The 15,216-nt window shown below is 51.3% G+C and overlaps 1 protein-coding gene across 2 annotated transcripts in view; it reads left to right on the top strand.

The window, feature by feature from the left end:
- IGSF3 (immunoglobulin superfamily member 3) overlaps nucleotides 1-15,216 on the top strand; it is a 93,706-nt gene that overhangs the window by 66,529 nt on the left and 11,961 nt on the right. For both annotated transcript variants that reach the window (XM_063419405.1, XM_063419404.1), the window contains one exon: nucleotides 1,640-2,044. In XM_063419405.1, coding sequence (XP_063275475.1) covers nucleotides 1,640-2,044 — 405 coding nt within the window. The remainder of the gene's footprint in view (nucleotides 1-1,639; nucleotides 2,045-15,216) is intronic.

Below are 15,216 nucleotides of genomic sequence, written 5' to 3'. Positions count from 1 at the left end.
AAATCAGTCCACTTTTATGCTTTTTGTACCAAGTCCCAAAAGAAGTAGGGCTTTTGTTTGTTAACCTAAGTGCCATGGCCATGTTGATGGAGACCTGAGAAATACACCTGGCTTCTGCATGACTTCATGAAGCTTCCTTGCCCAGGACAAATGCAGAGTAAACTTGATGAAGTCAGCTGCTCTTGGTGAAATTAAGCTGGCTTTCTAGGGCCTTCTCTGAGCTGGGCCTGGTGACACACTCACTGGGGCAGGAGGGCCTCTGCAGGGTCTGAAGGTGAGGGCTTATGTGGGGCTGAGATGCAACAGCTCTGCAGGGGAGGCAGCCTGGGTCTGACACTGCCCTCCTGGGTAATCACTGCACATGCTGTGAGAGGCTTTAATCCCGAAGATTGACCTGTTTTCTCAGTAATTACACGTCCCGGAGCTCTGGCACGGTGATGCCGCCGTGGGGTTGCACTTGCTGGAAGTGTGCAGATTTGGTGGGCTCCATGCTGGGCCCGGTCTGCCTGCAGCAGCAGGGAGCTCCTGGCTCATCTTTTCGAGCCAGTGGCAGGCTGAAGCTCCATGCTGATCCAGAAGATGTTCCTTTTTTGACTGGGCACTGTCTGAGGTCTCCTCAAAGCAGTGGCAGCTCGGCTGAGAGCTGGGGTATTCAGCACTGCAGGAAGAGGGAGAACTGTCAGTCCATGTGGGACACCCCATGGAGCCTCTGAGGAGGAGAGTGCTTCTTGGGGCCATTGGCAGAAGAAAACAACATCCCTGCTAAGTCTGCTGGCCACACTCAAGTGATTGGAAGAGAAGAAAATGTTTCTCTCTGCAGCTTGGAGCAAGTGAACAATGATAATTCTCTGACTGAATATGTAAGCCTGACTGGCTTACAGTTGACTAACTGGAATATGTTACCTTTTAATTACTAACAGACTGCTGATTTCAACTCCTCTAAACAAACAGAGTGCTGGGGGTAGACAAGTCAAAGTGTATGGACCCGCTTGCAGAGTGGCAGACATGTGAGAATAACTGCATAAAGCTGTCCTGGAGTTGTGATCTGGAAGAGAACAAACCTTTTCTGTGCTGTGTGAAGAACAGGAGCAACCAGCTTCTCTTTCAGTTTGCCTCCATCCTGGGGTTTTGTAACCATTGCCACCTCTCCTGTGCATGTTTTGGAGGCTGCTGATTCTTGCTTTCCTCATTCTTCCTCCAGCTGCAGCAACCAGGGTTGGGGCACAGGGTGGGACCCCTGCCCAAGAGGTGGATGTGAATCACGGGGGGCTGGTGCTGAGTGGCTGCTCTGCCAGGCGCTGCCCCCTTGCCATTGTGCTGCTCCATTTCCACACAGAGTTTTGGGAGCCTGCAGGGGCCGGCTGCCCGCCCTCTGTGTGTCCCAGGGGACCTCACTCCTCCGGGCAGAAATCAGGGGCAATGCTGCTATGGCTGCAGCCCGTGCTCACTCACGCCACTGCTGCTCAGGCTGTGTTTTTGCCTCTGCTTTTCACCTCACTCGGCCACAGCAAACGAGAAGCTGGCACAGCTCGAGTGGCTGATGGCTCCACTGGATGACTGTGCTCTGGCTTTTGCATGCTGGCAGCAGGGCGTCCTCAGGCAGGTGCCTCAAGGCCTCTCCTCTCCTCTCTTCCCACAGAGGCCGGATTCGCTGTCACCGCCATCTCCCGCACCCCGGGGGTGACCTACAACGAGTCCTTCGACCTCCAGTGCATCATCAAGCCGCACTACCCGTCGTGGGTGCCGGTGTCAGTGACGTGGCGCTTCCAGCCGGCGGGCAGCACCGAGTTCCACGACCTGGTCACCTTCACGCGCGACGGCGGCGTGCAGTGGGGCGACAGGGCCGCGGCGTTCCGCACGCGCACCGCCATCGAGAAGGCCGAGTCCAGCAACAACGTGCGCCTCAGCATCAGCAGGGCCAGCGACACCGAGGCCGGCAAGTACCAGTGCGTGGCCGAGCTCTGGAGGAAGAACTACAACAGCAGCTGGACCAGGCTGGCGGACAGGACCTCCAACCTGCTGGAAATCAGGGTCCTGCGGCCAGGTGAGTGCCAGGGGTGTGTGGAGGGGGTTGAGGGGCATGCCAGGGGCATGGGGTGTGTGCTGATACACACATATCTCCCCTGAGTTACGACTGCTCTTCTGGAAGGGATTGGTGTTTCTCACTCGTAGCTGGCTCAGCTCTTTGACTGTGATTATGTTGGAGCTCCTGTGTCCACCTCTGGGGAGGTGGGTCCTCTCCTTGCCTCTTGTATGCTGTTCCTGGGCTTTTTTTCTGAGAAGTGAGGTGGCTGAGCTCAGTCCTGTCTCTGGAGTGTTCCTGTGAGACCGAGGTGGTTTTCAGGTTGCCACCTCCTTTTATCAGGGCAGACTCTGAACAGAGAGGAAAAGAATGGGGTGAACAGAATCAAAGGGAGAAATGTGTTCCCACCAAAGCTGCATGTGCACCATACGAGGGGTGCTGCAGCTCTGGTCTGATAACTGGGTGCATCTCTCATTCTGCTGGATGCACCTTCAGAAACAGATGGTGATCAAATAGCCTGATTTTCATCCTCACCAGAAATTGAGCCCTTGTGGCTGAAAGTCTCCGTGGCCACGGGTGCCCACACAGAGCGTGCAACAGATAAGCAACAGACACCTGGCGTGGCAGGGGCAGTCAGAAAACCTACAGGGTGCTGTCCCTCTACAGACACTGGAGAGAGTGAGGGGCCTTCTAGTCCTTGTCACTGATAATTTGTGAGTGTCACTATTGTGCATGAAAAGTGCAAAGAGATGTGGCCACGGTGGCTGTGGGCTGTTGCTGAACTGAATGGTGTATTGCTGTCTGGTCCTTGGTGTTTGGAGTGGGCTTTTAACACCTTGAAGACTATTGGCTCAGGTCCTTGCTGCATGGTAGTCCTCCTCTTGTGTTCCTGTGCAGAAGAACTCCTTCCTGGGGTCTCTCCTGGTTGGGCTTTGCGTTTTTCCTGTCAGTATCCCTCTTCATGCTCCCTCCACCTTCCCCAACCCTGTCTTCAGACAACTCAGGGGATGGTGTGAGCTCCAGCCACCTCATGAGCTCTCCATCATTTTTCTTCCCTCTCTCTCCCTTGCCCTCATCTCCAGGTTAATCTTCTCCATTTATCTTGATTACGCTGCCTTGTAATACATGTTTTACTGCTTGCAAATTCGAGTTGGTGATGTTCATCATTTTAGCTTACTTCCCTATGAAACAGTGTTGAATGGATGTGGTCCCTGGGGTAACATGCATCTTCACAGCCCTGTGTATGCATATCTGTGTGTGAGACAGAGGGAGAAAGAGAAATCCTTGATAACAGCTTCCAGAAGAGAGCCTGTGTGTCACAGCTCGGGGTGGCAGGCAGCTCAGTTAAACCATGCTCTGGCAGCCTCTTGTTCTTTAGTGGAGCAGTAACCCTCAAGTGATGCCTTAACAGAACAAGTTGTCCAGGTCTCCATGGTTTTTTACCTCTCCCTGTCTCCCAGCTGCTCAGCAAACGACTGCAAAATAAATCTTAGCTGTCAGTTCAATGAGCCCTGCATAATGTTTGAGGCTTTATGGCTCACAGGCAGGGATGGAAGAGAAGAGGGACTCCTCAGAGCTCTCCCAGCACCATGGCTCCACGCTCTCTGTGTTTTTTTGCCGTGTCCCTGGCAGCCTCCAGGGTGGTTGATGTTCTCCGTGAATGAAATGTTGGCAGTCAGACCAGGGACTGCTCTGGTTCTCTCTGGCTGTGCAGGTGGCAGAGGGTTGTGTTGTGTCATTCCTGGGTCTTTGGCTGGATGATCTACAGAGAGGATCCAGGATGATATAAGAAACACCTTCCCCAGACACTTCTGAATGAATATCCTAGAGCCCTCCCAGTCAAACTTGTGCCGATGGAGTGGGTGCCAGTTTTCAGATAAATATCCAAGGCATCCCCAAAAAGGGTCATTCAGGACCCCCGAATGATTAAACAGCTGCGAGCACTGTTTGTTTACTTCTGTTCCACTACAGTCACCTTAATCTGAGCTAACTTCAGGTTGCTCTTTGGTGTTTCAGTCCTAGCTTTCCCTCTGCCACTAGCTGTGGTTGTCTGCCTTGGCCCATATGCTTGGGGTGACCTTTCTCCACTGCCAGTCCACTAAGGGACACCATAAAGCAAACTTGTCCTGGAGGTCTTTTGGCAAATGGAGCCAGCGTGTGTTTCTAGACTGTAAGTGAACATGGGGATTCTAGTTCCCTCTCAAACCCCTGCTCCCTGTTTGAGTGACCTTTTTATTTGACAGGTTCCAGGTGCAGACATGGAAATCAGTATACGTCAGCCTTTGAAGTGTGTTGAGGAGAGAAAGGTAAATTAGTGGCGGCCTCCTTGCTTTGTGAAATCCCACATGCCTAAGGAGTAGGCTGCTTCGCCTGGTGTGTTGGTTTGCCATGTCAGGGCTCAGGCAGCCTCTCCTTGGCACTCTTGCAGTGGGTGGTGTTTCTAGATGTCACCTGTGCTGAGTGGTAGTTGCAGAGGTGGCAGTGCTGGTTTTGAATTGCATGTGGTAATGTGGCTACAAAGTCATTTCACGTGTGGCTATCTTGTGGCAAACAGGTGATGTTGAGGGAATGCCTGCGGTTTGAAACATCCAGTCCTTTCCTACTCCAAGAGGAAATGAGCAGTATTTTGAGAAATGAAACGTGTAGGGTCTGAAGGAGGGAGCAAGCAAGGCTGGCAGTGGCAGCATTAACCCAGCTCTGAGTACAAGGTCTGCAGGCAGGATGGCACAAGTCTCCTGTGTGCCATCTGAGCCAGATTTGGCCTTTGTGAGTGATGCTCTTGATCCCTTGGGCATGAAGCTGTTCTAAAGACTGGCAGTGTGAGGAAATTCCCTATGAAGGGTGTTGTCTGTGTGTGTGGGAGGTTACAGAGAATTCAGGTATTGTGTAAGTTCACCAGCAGGAGCACTGGGATCCGAGGCTCCCTTTCCTGGCCTGCTCCTTGGGGTCATGCAAGCCTGCACACCTTGGGTTGAAAGCTCACGTGTGTTTAGCAGGGACAGACACCTGCACTGCTGAGTTTTAACTTCTGTAGGCTGGGGCAGAAATCCAGGCTGGTGTGGGGGGCTGATAGACATGACTGGAGACCAGACTGGCTAGATAGCCTGTGGCTATTTCATTTCCCTACAATGCAGTGCTCTCCTTTTTACTTCCATCTCTCAAGATGCCTGTTGTTTGTTTCTTGCTGAGCTCATGTTGCAGCAGAAGGGGAAGAATAATGAAAGTACATCTCAGTTCACACCAGCTGCTTCACTGAAACCAAAGCTGGCAGGAGACCATGCACAGTAGTGCAGCCTGAACTAGAAGTGAGCCCCAAGTGCAGGAATGGAGATTTCTTTTGTGTTTGGAGCTCCCCTTCCACTGCAGTATCTAGCCTGCCTCTGAAAGCCTGGGCCTTTCATCCCTAAGGCCATCATCCCTTCCCTCTGAGGTTTCCCCACTGTTTTTTCATCTGGAGACATTGCTTTGCCCTTTGTCTTGCCCCTTTCCAGATGGAGAAGAGCATCCAGCATTCAAGGCTTTGTGGGCTGCTGTGCGAGAGATCCATCAGGATTAGCTGTGTCCTGTCCTTGGAGAGGACATGTGTGGTGACTCCCTGGCACTTAGAGTTCTCCTGGGTTTTAGGGGAAGCAGAGGTACCTTTCAGGGGAAGCAGATGGTTCCTTTTGAATCCAGGTGACCCTGGAAGCGTTTGGATTCAGGCTGAGCTCTCAGGGCTCACACTGAGATGCCAGCTGATCTCACTGTTCCCTGCTCCCTCCGTCACACAGCATAGAGGGGAAACAGCACTTGGGCTCTGAGTCCTGCCTGAGTGAGGAAGGTGGTGGATAGGCTCAGACAGGTCAAGGGGAAAACCCAAGGCTGTCAGGCAGGCTCTGTTCCCATCTCCTCTTTGGATCCTGCTTCTCCCTGCCAGGTGTCCAGGGATGCAGTGCAGAGACAGCAGGTGCTGTCTGGGAGCAGTGCATGTCCATGTGGTCTGCAGGACTCAGACAAGGGCAGCAGACAGTGCACCATGGGGGCTGTGCTGCAATCTGGGCAGGCTTGGGTGTCTGCAGAGTGCTCTCTCTTTTGGCAAGGAGGCTTGGAGCAGATTTGTGCTGGTGTATTAAATTGCCACTGTCATTGTGGTGTTGCTGCCCTTATCATTCCCCTGCAGCACAGATGAGAGGGCAATTCGGCAAAGTCCCGGGGTCTGAGTGCTGAGAGTGTATCTGGCAACAGCAGAATAAGAAAGCAGGGCTTTCACATAGCACCCCCACCCTCAGAGCAGCTTCTCCCCTCTTTCATATGCATACACCTCCCCATGCAGCTCCCCACCCCTCCATCCTTGTGCTGTCCCCAGTCCTGTTCCTTCGTGACTAATTCTGGATTGGGCGCTCAGGGAGAAGCTGCAATCGCCTCTATAAATCTGTCCTCTTGCTGCTGGGTTTTTGACAGTAATGAACATGGGAGGAGGGATGGCAGGGGATGATAACTGAGCAGACGCCAGGGGTGCTGGGCTCCTCGCTGCTTTCTTGCAAGCCAGCCTACAGATGGATTGACCTGGGAGCCATCGAGCAAACAAGGCAGTCGTGCTCTTCATTAGAGCATTAATTATCTTCCAGAGACTCTCCAGGGGCTGCTTCTTAAAGTTTGGTTTATTAGGACTGTCAAGTGAAACCATCATAGAGGGGGAGGGTGGAGGCTCATCAAGCTGGCCTTGGAGGAGGAGCTGGAGGTGCCAGAGGTGTGCTCTCCCTGAAGCCCTGCATTCAGGTGGATGCAGAGCCCTCTGCTACTTTTCTGCTCTCCCCAGGAAACCAGAGAGTGGCTGTGCTAGCTATGGCCAGAGAAACCTAATGAGTGGAGAATGAAGGACTCTTGCCTCTTTGTCCAAGCCCACCCCTGGCAGCCACAGAGAAACTGTTCAGCCTCATGCTCCTCCTCTCTGAAGGCTCGCTGAGCAGCCAAGCAGTGGATTGTTGTGACTGTGCAGACTGAGGATGCTGGGAAGATGAGGAGGGCATGAGGCAGAGGAAAACTGGAAAAGGAGGCTGCTTTATATATAGCACACTTAATGTTGGGAGAGGAGGACTGATTCTCAAATAATTAATTACCAAGACATTTGTGGAGTATAGTGAGAAGCTTTCCTTAACTCAGATATTACTGTTAATGTCTTTATTCCATCTCATCTTAGAAATTCTTAGTAATTTCAGTGTTTAAGGAATCCTCTCATGGATGGATGTGAAAGATGCCTTTTCTACTACAGGTGGCCAGTAGGATACTCACCAGACTCTTGACTGGAGGCTCAAACAAGTGTTTTCAAGGGCCACTAAGTCCCTGCTTTAACCAGACACTCCTTGCTTCTGGCAGCATCTAGCTATAAAGTTAAGCAAGGAAAGTTAATGAGCTGGAAACTTCCTTACAGAAGTGAAGTCTGGAAACTGAAGTTTGCTGCTTGCTTGATCCCAGAGTGGTTTTGCTCTGCAGAACAGCACTGCTTCCCTGCTTTACAGCTGCCTGCTCCATCTGGCAAATGGTTGTACTCCTGCTTGAGTGATGGAGGAATCTGAGAGGAGTTCAGAGGAGAGGAGCCTGTTCCTCAGCAGCAGCGGCTGTGGCACAGAGCAGTCTCCTCTTCTTCGTGTGCTCGGGGACTTGCTCCTTTCCCTTCACTACCAGTGGGGCAAGAGCTGCTCTTCTTCCTCAGAGCTGCTTCTCCTTCCTTCCAGCACACTGAACACATGAAAATGAAGGGGCTCATTGTCTGATGGCCCAGAGCTGTCCCCTTGCACAGACCTGCATTCGTGACCCAGCTGGAGCCCTTTCTCTTCTGTGGGTAGCAGAGGTAGTGTTGATTCTCTTACCTTGTACCCCAGGTAGTCTCCTGTTCCTGCCCATTTGCCCTGGGGAGCTCTGTTGCCACACTTGCCAGGTTCTCTGGGACAGATTCCCCCCTTAGCCTTGCTGTCACCTCCTTGGCACAGTTATTTATCCCAGGCCAGCACCCCAGGTGCTTTTTCTCCATGCTTAACCATCACTCCCTCCTCCAAACAATCCCTGTCCTCCTGGGTGTAAGCAGCAAGGGAGGGAGCTTATGCTGGATGTGCTGCTGCATTCCTGATGCTGTATTTGGGATGATGACCCCACTAGCCTTGTGGGGTCAGAGCTGTGATTCACCTCTCCCTGCATTTGGATTTCCTTCTGGGAGCAGTTCTGCTTGGCTCCTCTACAGGTTTGCCTGTGAGAGCCTTCTGTAAGAGCCAGGTGTGTTGAGCTGGTTGGAGTCAGTTATGCTCAAGGTTTCTCTTGGGACTCCAGCCTGGAAAATGCACCCAGGGGCTTGACCTGAGAAGCTGAACTTTAAATGGATGAAGCATCTTGGATGCATTTCACAAGGGTGAAGAGTGTGGGAAGACATTCTTGCACCTAGTGCGACCTTGACCTGACAGCCTGCTCTGTGTGTGCCCACCGATCTTAGTGCAGGCAGTCTTTCTTTTCAGCCCCCCAACAAGACTGACAATGCCAAGAGACCTGGTTCATTTCCAGGATATGCTGCTCTCTTCAAATTAGCTCTCTCCAGGGTTACTTTTTAGGTCCAGTTTTTTCACTTCCATTTCAAAGTACTCTCTGCTTTCTCTCTTTGATATCTCCTGAGCAGTTTTCTACTCCTCTTTGCAGCGTGGATATACAAAACCGTGGTGTCAGCCTGTTTGCAGTCTGTGCACATGAACCTTCTTTGATGTTGTCTTGAGCAGCTTCCTTCTCTCCCCACACTTTAGCTTCTCATCGATTCGCTGTTTGCTCTCCTTGGACTAAAATACTCTGCAATGAGCAGTACTTAGATGGTGTCCAGCTCTAAAGCTTTGTACCTATACTCTAAAGCTCCTGTCCTTGAAGATTTCAAAAGCAGAGTCAGCAGGGGCAGCCCTTGAGGGAGAGGGAAGTGGTGGGCAGCTTTGCAGCTGGGTGTTGGCCACTCTTCTCCCATCCCAGTCTCTGCGTGGAGCCCCAGCTCTGCATGAGGTGAGTGGCCTTGGGGCCAGCAGGCTCAGTGCTGCAGCAGCACAAGATTTCTCTTGCTGCATTCTCAGCCCCCCAGTCAGAGCAGTGCCCAGCCCAGGGGTCCCTCCCTGCATGCCCAAGCAGCCCCTTTGGCAGCCCAGCCCATCCCTGTGCATGGGACCTGCACCATTTTTCTGTGTTCTGTATCCTGAGGAATCCTTCTCCTGGCATGAGAAACTGCCTGACATTGGCCAAAGACCGAATTCCTGGGTTCACTGGACCTGAGATCTGCTTCCTTACAGCAAAATGGCTCCAAACATGCTGAACCTGTGGCTCGGGGTCTTTTATTTTAACATATGTATGTATACATTAAAATTTTCTCTCAAGGCCATCTTATGTTCCTAAATAGGCATTTGGGATGCTGCTAAAGAAAATTACTATCGTTTTCCTTTTCCCAATTAAACAGAGAAGCAGGGAGTGCAGATGATGATGGGTCTGTAGCCCATTATGCTGAAATATGTCCTCACTCCTTAAGACGTGCAAGAATACAATTCCTTAAGAAGTGACAGATGGCTCATTTCACTTGGTTGTTCTTCCAGCAGTAATTGTACTCACTAGTTAAGGAAGGAGCATCATCCATGAGCATTCAGTTTTGGGGAAAAGGTTTCTTCAGCTGCAATTAAACATTGCCATTCCCAGGACTTGGTAATAGTGGCTCCCAGGTGGGAAGTGAACTCCTGCAGGTGCAGCTGGCACTTTGCTGCACAAAAGGAAGTGATCCTCATCCCCGCTGTGTGCTGCTGGCTGCATGGTCCTGTCCCATTCCTTGTGCTGGCACAGGTCCTGCTGTGCACCAGCTCAGTGTAGTACACCTGCAGAGAGCTAGCCCAGTGGAAAGGAACAGCTAAAGGTGAGTGGAGTGAGCTGGGTCCTTCTCAGGGGGCTTCTCTTTGCATGGAGAGCAGCACCTGACACTGGCGGGGCTGATGCAGGCATTATCCAAAAGATCTCCCGATCCTGCCTGAGGTCTGTCTGGAGAGCCTGCTCTCTGGGTGGCAAGAAAGTGACATTTCACACCATCCTAAGCAGCTCATCTCTGCCCAGCACTCAGTTTTTCAGCAGGAGCTGCCGAAAATGCCCAAAACACAGCGTGTGCGAAAGTCAGCCGTGCGCTGCAGCGTGTGGCGGACTTGGTGTTCTGAGCGTGCAACTGCACAAAACTGTCAAGTGTTTTTGTGGGGGAAAAAAATCTCAGAAAATCCAGCCTCCAGCACGGTATGGAGCTGGTGTGTGGTGCTGCTGTGTGTCTTACAACTTGCTCTTTGGGTGCATTTAATTACTTTTTTTTTTCCTAATTGAGGGAGCACTCCTTTGTTTGAACTCTTTCTGATGAGGAGTTGATTAAATATCTTGGTATGTTATTTTTTTCTTTCTTTATCTTCAGTGGCTGTAGCTTGGTGTACTGAATTTATCTTCCAGTGATCCTATCTCCATATTTTAATTTACAAGTGATCAGTGAGCCGTATATTGTTTTCTGACAGCAGGCACAAGTCATGCTGGGAATCTTTTATTCCTCCCTCCCTTCCTCTCTCTCGTGCAGAACTTTTATGTGCATTTCAGGGTTTTGCAGGAAAGTTTCTGGTTTTAGGTTTGTGAGGCATTTTGCTTGGGGGTATATTTGTGTCTTGCTGTTCTTTACAGTGACATGGTTTGTGTTTCTTGGGAAAAGTCCTGTTTTTTCCAGACCAATGGTACATCCCAGCTGGTGGTCTCTGCCTTAGCCTTGGCAGGACCTGGGAGGCTGTGAGCTTTTTCCATCCTTGCCTTTTCTGTATGTGCTGGCAGATGTATGGCTCCTGGGCTTTAGAGAACCTTTCTGGGTCACACATGCATTCCTGCCCGAGGCCCCACTTGGTTACCTGCTAGTTTGTTAGCTGCTCCACAGGCTCCACAGGCATGGCTGGTAGTCCCAGGCTGTTCCCTAGCCAAGCAGATGTCCTTGTCACTGCCTGCAGTCTTCACATGCAGAGATGGACTTGACCCCAGCGTTTGGTGCAGTCTGACTGCGCTGCTTTTGGGGAGGGGCAGGGCATGGGCCACTTGTAGGTACTTTTGGGATGATCAGACTTGTTGGGGCTGGAGCTGGTGAGGGTGAGCAAGCAGATCCACCGTAGGGTTTGAGGAGAGGTGCCTGTTCTGCTTTGCCACAGCACCCTGTGGCACCACTTTGAGAGCATCAAGCTCCACTCCTCAGGCTGCAGTAGCAGAGTGTCCTTCAGTCCTGTGGCTTGGGGCTGAGTGCTGGGCAGGGCTGTTGGACAGGTGATGGTCAGCATGGACGTGCACAGCTACTTAAATACCCAGCTGGTCTTGCTGCTGCAGCTGCAAGAGACTGGGGAGTGTCTGGGCTGCCTGCTGGGCTGTGGACTTTGCAGCAACTTGCAGAATGTGTTGGAGTGCAGGTCACTTGGTGGTGTTCAGTCACAGCCTCAGCTCTTTTGTCTGACCACATGGGAGGGGGCTGAAGCTGAGCCTTCCTCAGGAAAGGGTTAATGCTGTCTTTCCTTCCCACAGAGCTGCTCTCCCAGTAATTCAATCATGTCAGCCTGTTTGCAGGCAATAATTCATTGTTATAGGAACACTACAGTAAAGTGACAAGTTAATAATGGCAGTAATAATGGCAGGCAAAGTCTAATGCTATTTCCCTTTCTGCTGCTCCTGTTGCACCAGCAGCCTCCCATGTTGGCTAATGCAATTTGCAACCTCACTAATCCAGTTGCAGGAGGAATTGTGTTCAGTTAAAAGAGAATAGCTTTAGTAGTCGGGAGCTGTGCTGCCGTGTTCCTGCCTTCTCTGGGGAGGTTGCCCCGGTGCTGGAAGCCTTTGTCTTTACTTTGCTGTGATTTCTGTGCTGTGGTTAAGCTTAATGAGCACAGTCCTCCTAGGAGCATCTCGTTTTCTTCCCTTCTGCAAACGCCTTTCTTCTGGTGCCTCCTCTCCAAAAGGGCTTGCACATCTTTCCCTTTTGAACGTTGGTTTGCTTTCAACTAACCTAACAAGCGTGAGTCACCCAGCCCTGGCCATGCTGAATCAGGCTGGCGTGTACTCGCTTGACTCTGTTCAGTCATTGAAGCAGGAGTCCTTGCAGTGTCTGGGGAGGTGGGGGAGGCTCCTCAGCCTTGCTTGGTGGAAGGGAGAAGAGCTGGCAGAGCTCTGAGTGTTAGTACGTGTCTAAGCTTGTGGCAGTAACCTGCACACTGGTCTCTTGAATCCCGGCAAACATCCTCAGGGAGGAATTCAGGCACCGAGTGCTCTTCAGGCCCTAGTGAGGAAAATTATGAACCTCTGGGTTGTGACCACAGGCTGAGGGAATGGCTGAGTTTGTGCCAAAGCCCCTGGCCAGTGCCCTTCAGGGTTGTACAGTGAGTGTGCTGGGGAGAGAGGGGTTCCTTGTAGGAAGTCATTGTGCGGCTGTGCTGCTAGAAAAGAATCTCCTGACTGACCTGCTAAACCCACTGTGTGAAACCAGGGCTGGGCTCAGGTTGGGCTGGCCTCGTTTCTGCTCCCCCTGCACACACACCTCAGCACAGTGAAATCTCGGTGGAGGCTTTTAAAAGTAGGACATTACCCCAGCAAACTTTTTGCAATGTTTCATCAGTTCTTTGGAAGCAAAAGTGTTCTCTGGAGGAGCTCTCCCCAGTGAGCAGCAGCCTCCAAAGTGGGACACTGCCACCCTGCTGTGGTGACAGGGTTTGCTGGGGACTCTGGGATGGTGGTGGCCGTCCTCCTGCCCACCCTTGTGTGCCACAGCTGCTGGTTCATGCAGAGCTGGCTCCTTCCCCAGAGGATGCCCCCCTCTTCCTTTGCTGTAGGGGCAGCATTCTGGGGGTTTGTGTGGGGCTGTTTCAGGAAACAGTATCTTCAGCTGCAATTAAACATTGCCATGCCCAGGACTTGGTAATTGTGGCTCCCAGGTGGGAAGTGAACTCCTGCTGTTGTGTTTTCTTGCTGCTGCAAGGCAAAATGATGGAAGGTGTTTGAGACAGAACATCTTCTTATCACAGCATTTTTAGGTACAGGTTGCAAAGTGCTTTTCTAGAAGTAAGTGTTGTAACCCCAGCTTGATGATTAGGAAACAGAGGGGAGGGAGCTAAGAGGCAGCATGTCAGCAGAAAAACCATGAATCACATCACTGTCTCTGTCCTCCTCTTCTGATGACTGCTCTCCCTTCCCCCAAATATTTGTATAATTGTGCTTACCACATGCTCAGCTTGAGGAGACTGATTGCCTGCCTGATGGTGTGGAGAAAACCCCTGTTACACACCAGGCTGTGTCCTAGCCTGCTGTGGTTGTAAGGTGTGTCTGACCTTAGCTCCCAGCCAGAGGTGCAAGCTTTGAGGACCAGAAGCTGCCACAGGCATCTTGAGATAATGATGAAAAACACGAAGAGGGTTCTAACCATGACTTGTTGCCAGTGTAAATTGAAAGCCTTAATAGCCTACGTAGGGCCAATTACAGTACATTAAGGTACAATATCCTCTTTACTGGCGCTCTCCAGGGAGCCAGGAGACATTGTGGCAACAGGATTATGGTTTGCAGATGATATGCACGATAACTTCACCTAGACACAGGCACCTGTTCCTCTCACAGAGCAGATGTTCGGGAGGCTGTTAAGAGAACATCAGCCTCTTGACAGCGCAGCAGAAAATACCGGGTAACCAACAGTGTCTGTTCTGCCATCTCTGCTGCTGGCACGGGGCTGGAGCAGCCCTGCCCTGCCTCAGCAAAACCCCAGCCCCTGGGGCACACCGGATCAACTCAGCATTGGAGGACCAAGCCCTTTCCTGGCTCTCTGCCCAGGCAGATCCTCAGGCCAGGAAAGGGAGTTTCCCCCTTGTCAGTAGGATGAGGTTTCGCTGGCTCGGTGCCTGCGGTGTCAGACTTCTTGCAACCTCACTCGTGCACCAGGAGCCACAACCATTTCCATGTCATGGCAGCATCTTTAAACAGGGTCTGGCAAGCTGCACGTGGCATGGAGAGACTCAGTTTGCACTGGAATAGGCTTACCACTAGAATGGGAAGAGATTGATGGACTCCCTGCCGTTGTATTGTACCATTCCCATTACCCAGGACCACCAACTTCAATATTACCTGTTTTCTCCTTTTTAAATATTTTTTCCCAAATGCAGAATGAGCTTTGTGGATTTGTTTGCGTATCTGTGAACAGTGGCTGATGTTCAGCCCTGTGGGAGAGCAGAAGTGTGAGTTACCCCACAAAGCTTCCCATGTCTTAACCAGGATCTCTCCCCTGCATGGACGAGCAAACGGGCCTGAGGGTGAAGCTGCCCCAAGGTAACCCGTGTGCCACAGCATTTCCAGCTCAGCAGTTATCAGCCCGTGGTCCATAAAAGCCTTCAGTCATTACTATAGGATCTGCAAAAGGTAATGGAGAAGAGATGGGTGCTTGTATACTATGCAGGAACCAGCACCAGGGCGTAGAAGCATTTGGTGTTCACAGAATTGGAAAAGACTGAGAATGTCCTCTCTAATTTTGTGGGAGGGAAACAGAACCTGCACTCGCATCTTCTGTGGTGTGCCTCCCTTGGGAAAATAATTCATGTTTGATGAAAAGTGCATTGGCAGGGATGTCATTACAAATCGCTGATACCTCTAATCCTGAGTAAACTTCGTGCACAGTGTTATGAACCTCTGCAAGAGTGCAGCCTGGCAAAGGGAAGACCTGTGATTCCCTGCCAGGGCTTGCTGCTCCAGCTGGTAGCAGCTGTAGAAGCACTACCTCATCAATATCTCAGGGACTCAGCGCAAATGTGGGCAAATTCCTGACTGCAGTGGCTGCCAAGGATGGCTTGGAAGGATGGCGGGGGGTGTGTGTGAAATTTAAGATCTCATGTTTGCCAGAGTTAATAAGATTGCTTCCCCATTACTCTCAAAAAGATTTCTTCCCAAAGGTTGCATGGGGGCAGGGAAAGCTGCTGAGAGGCCATCTAAGAGTTCTTGGGTGACCTCAGGGGGTCGATGCTGTTTGTACATCATGACAATTACTGTGATTATGGTCTGGGAACAAGCCCTCACTGCTTCAGTGGAATACATCTGACGTGTACGAGGTGCAGGTCTGTTGCCCCAAACACTAAGATTAAAATTAATCTGTGTCAGCCATCCTCATTTTCATCTGGAGGTGCTGCAAT

This window comes from Prinia subflava, chromosome 25 (genome assembly GCF_021018805.1).
Source record: "Prinia subflava isolate CZ2003 ecotype Zambia chromosome 25, Cam_Psub_1.2, whole genome shotgun sequence".
NCBI classification, from domain to species: Eukaryota; Metazoa; Chordata; class Aves; order Passeriformes; family Cisticolidae; genus Prinia; species Prinia subflava.
The sequence above is the reverse complement of the archived record's forward strand: the minus strand, read 5'-3'. Positions and strand labels throughout refer to the sequence as shown.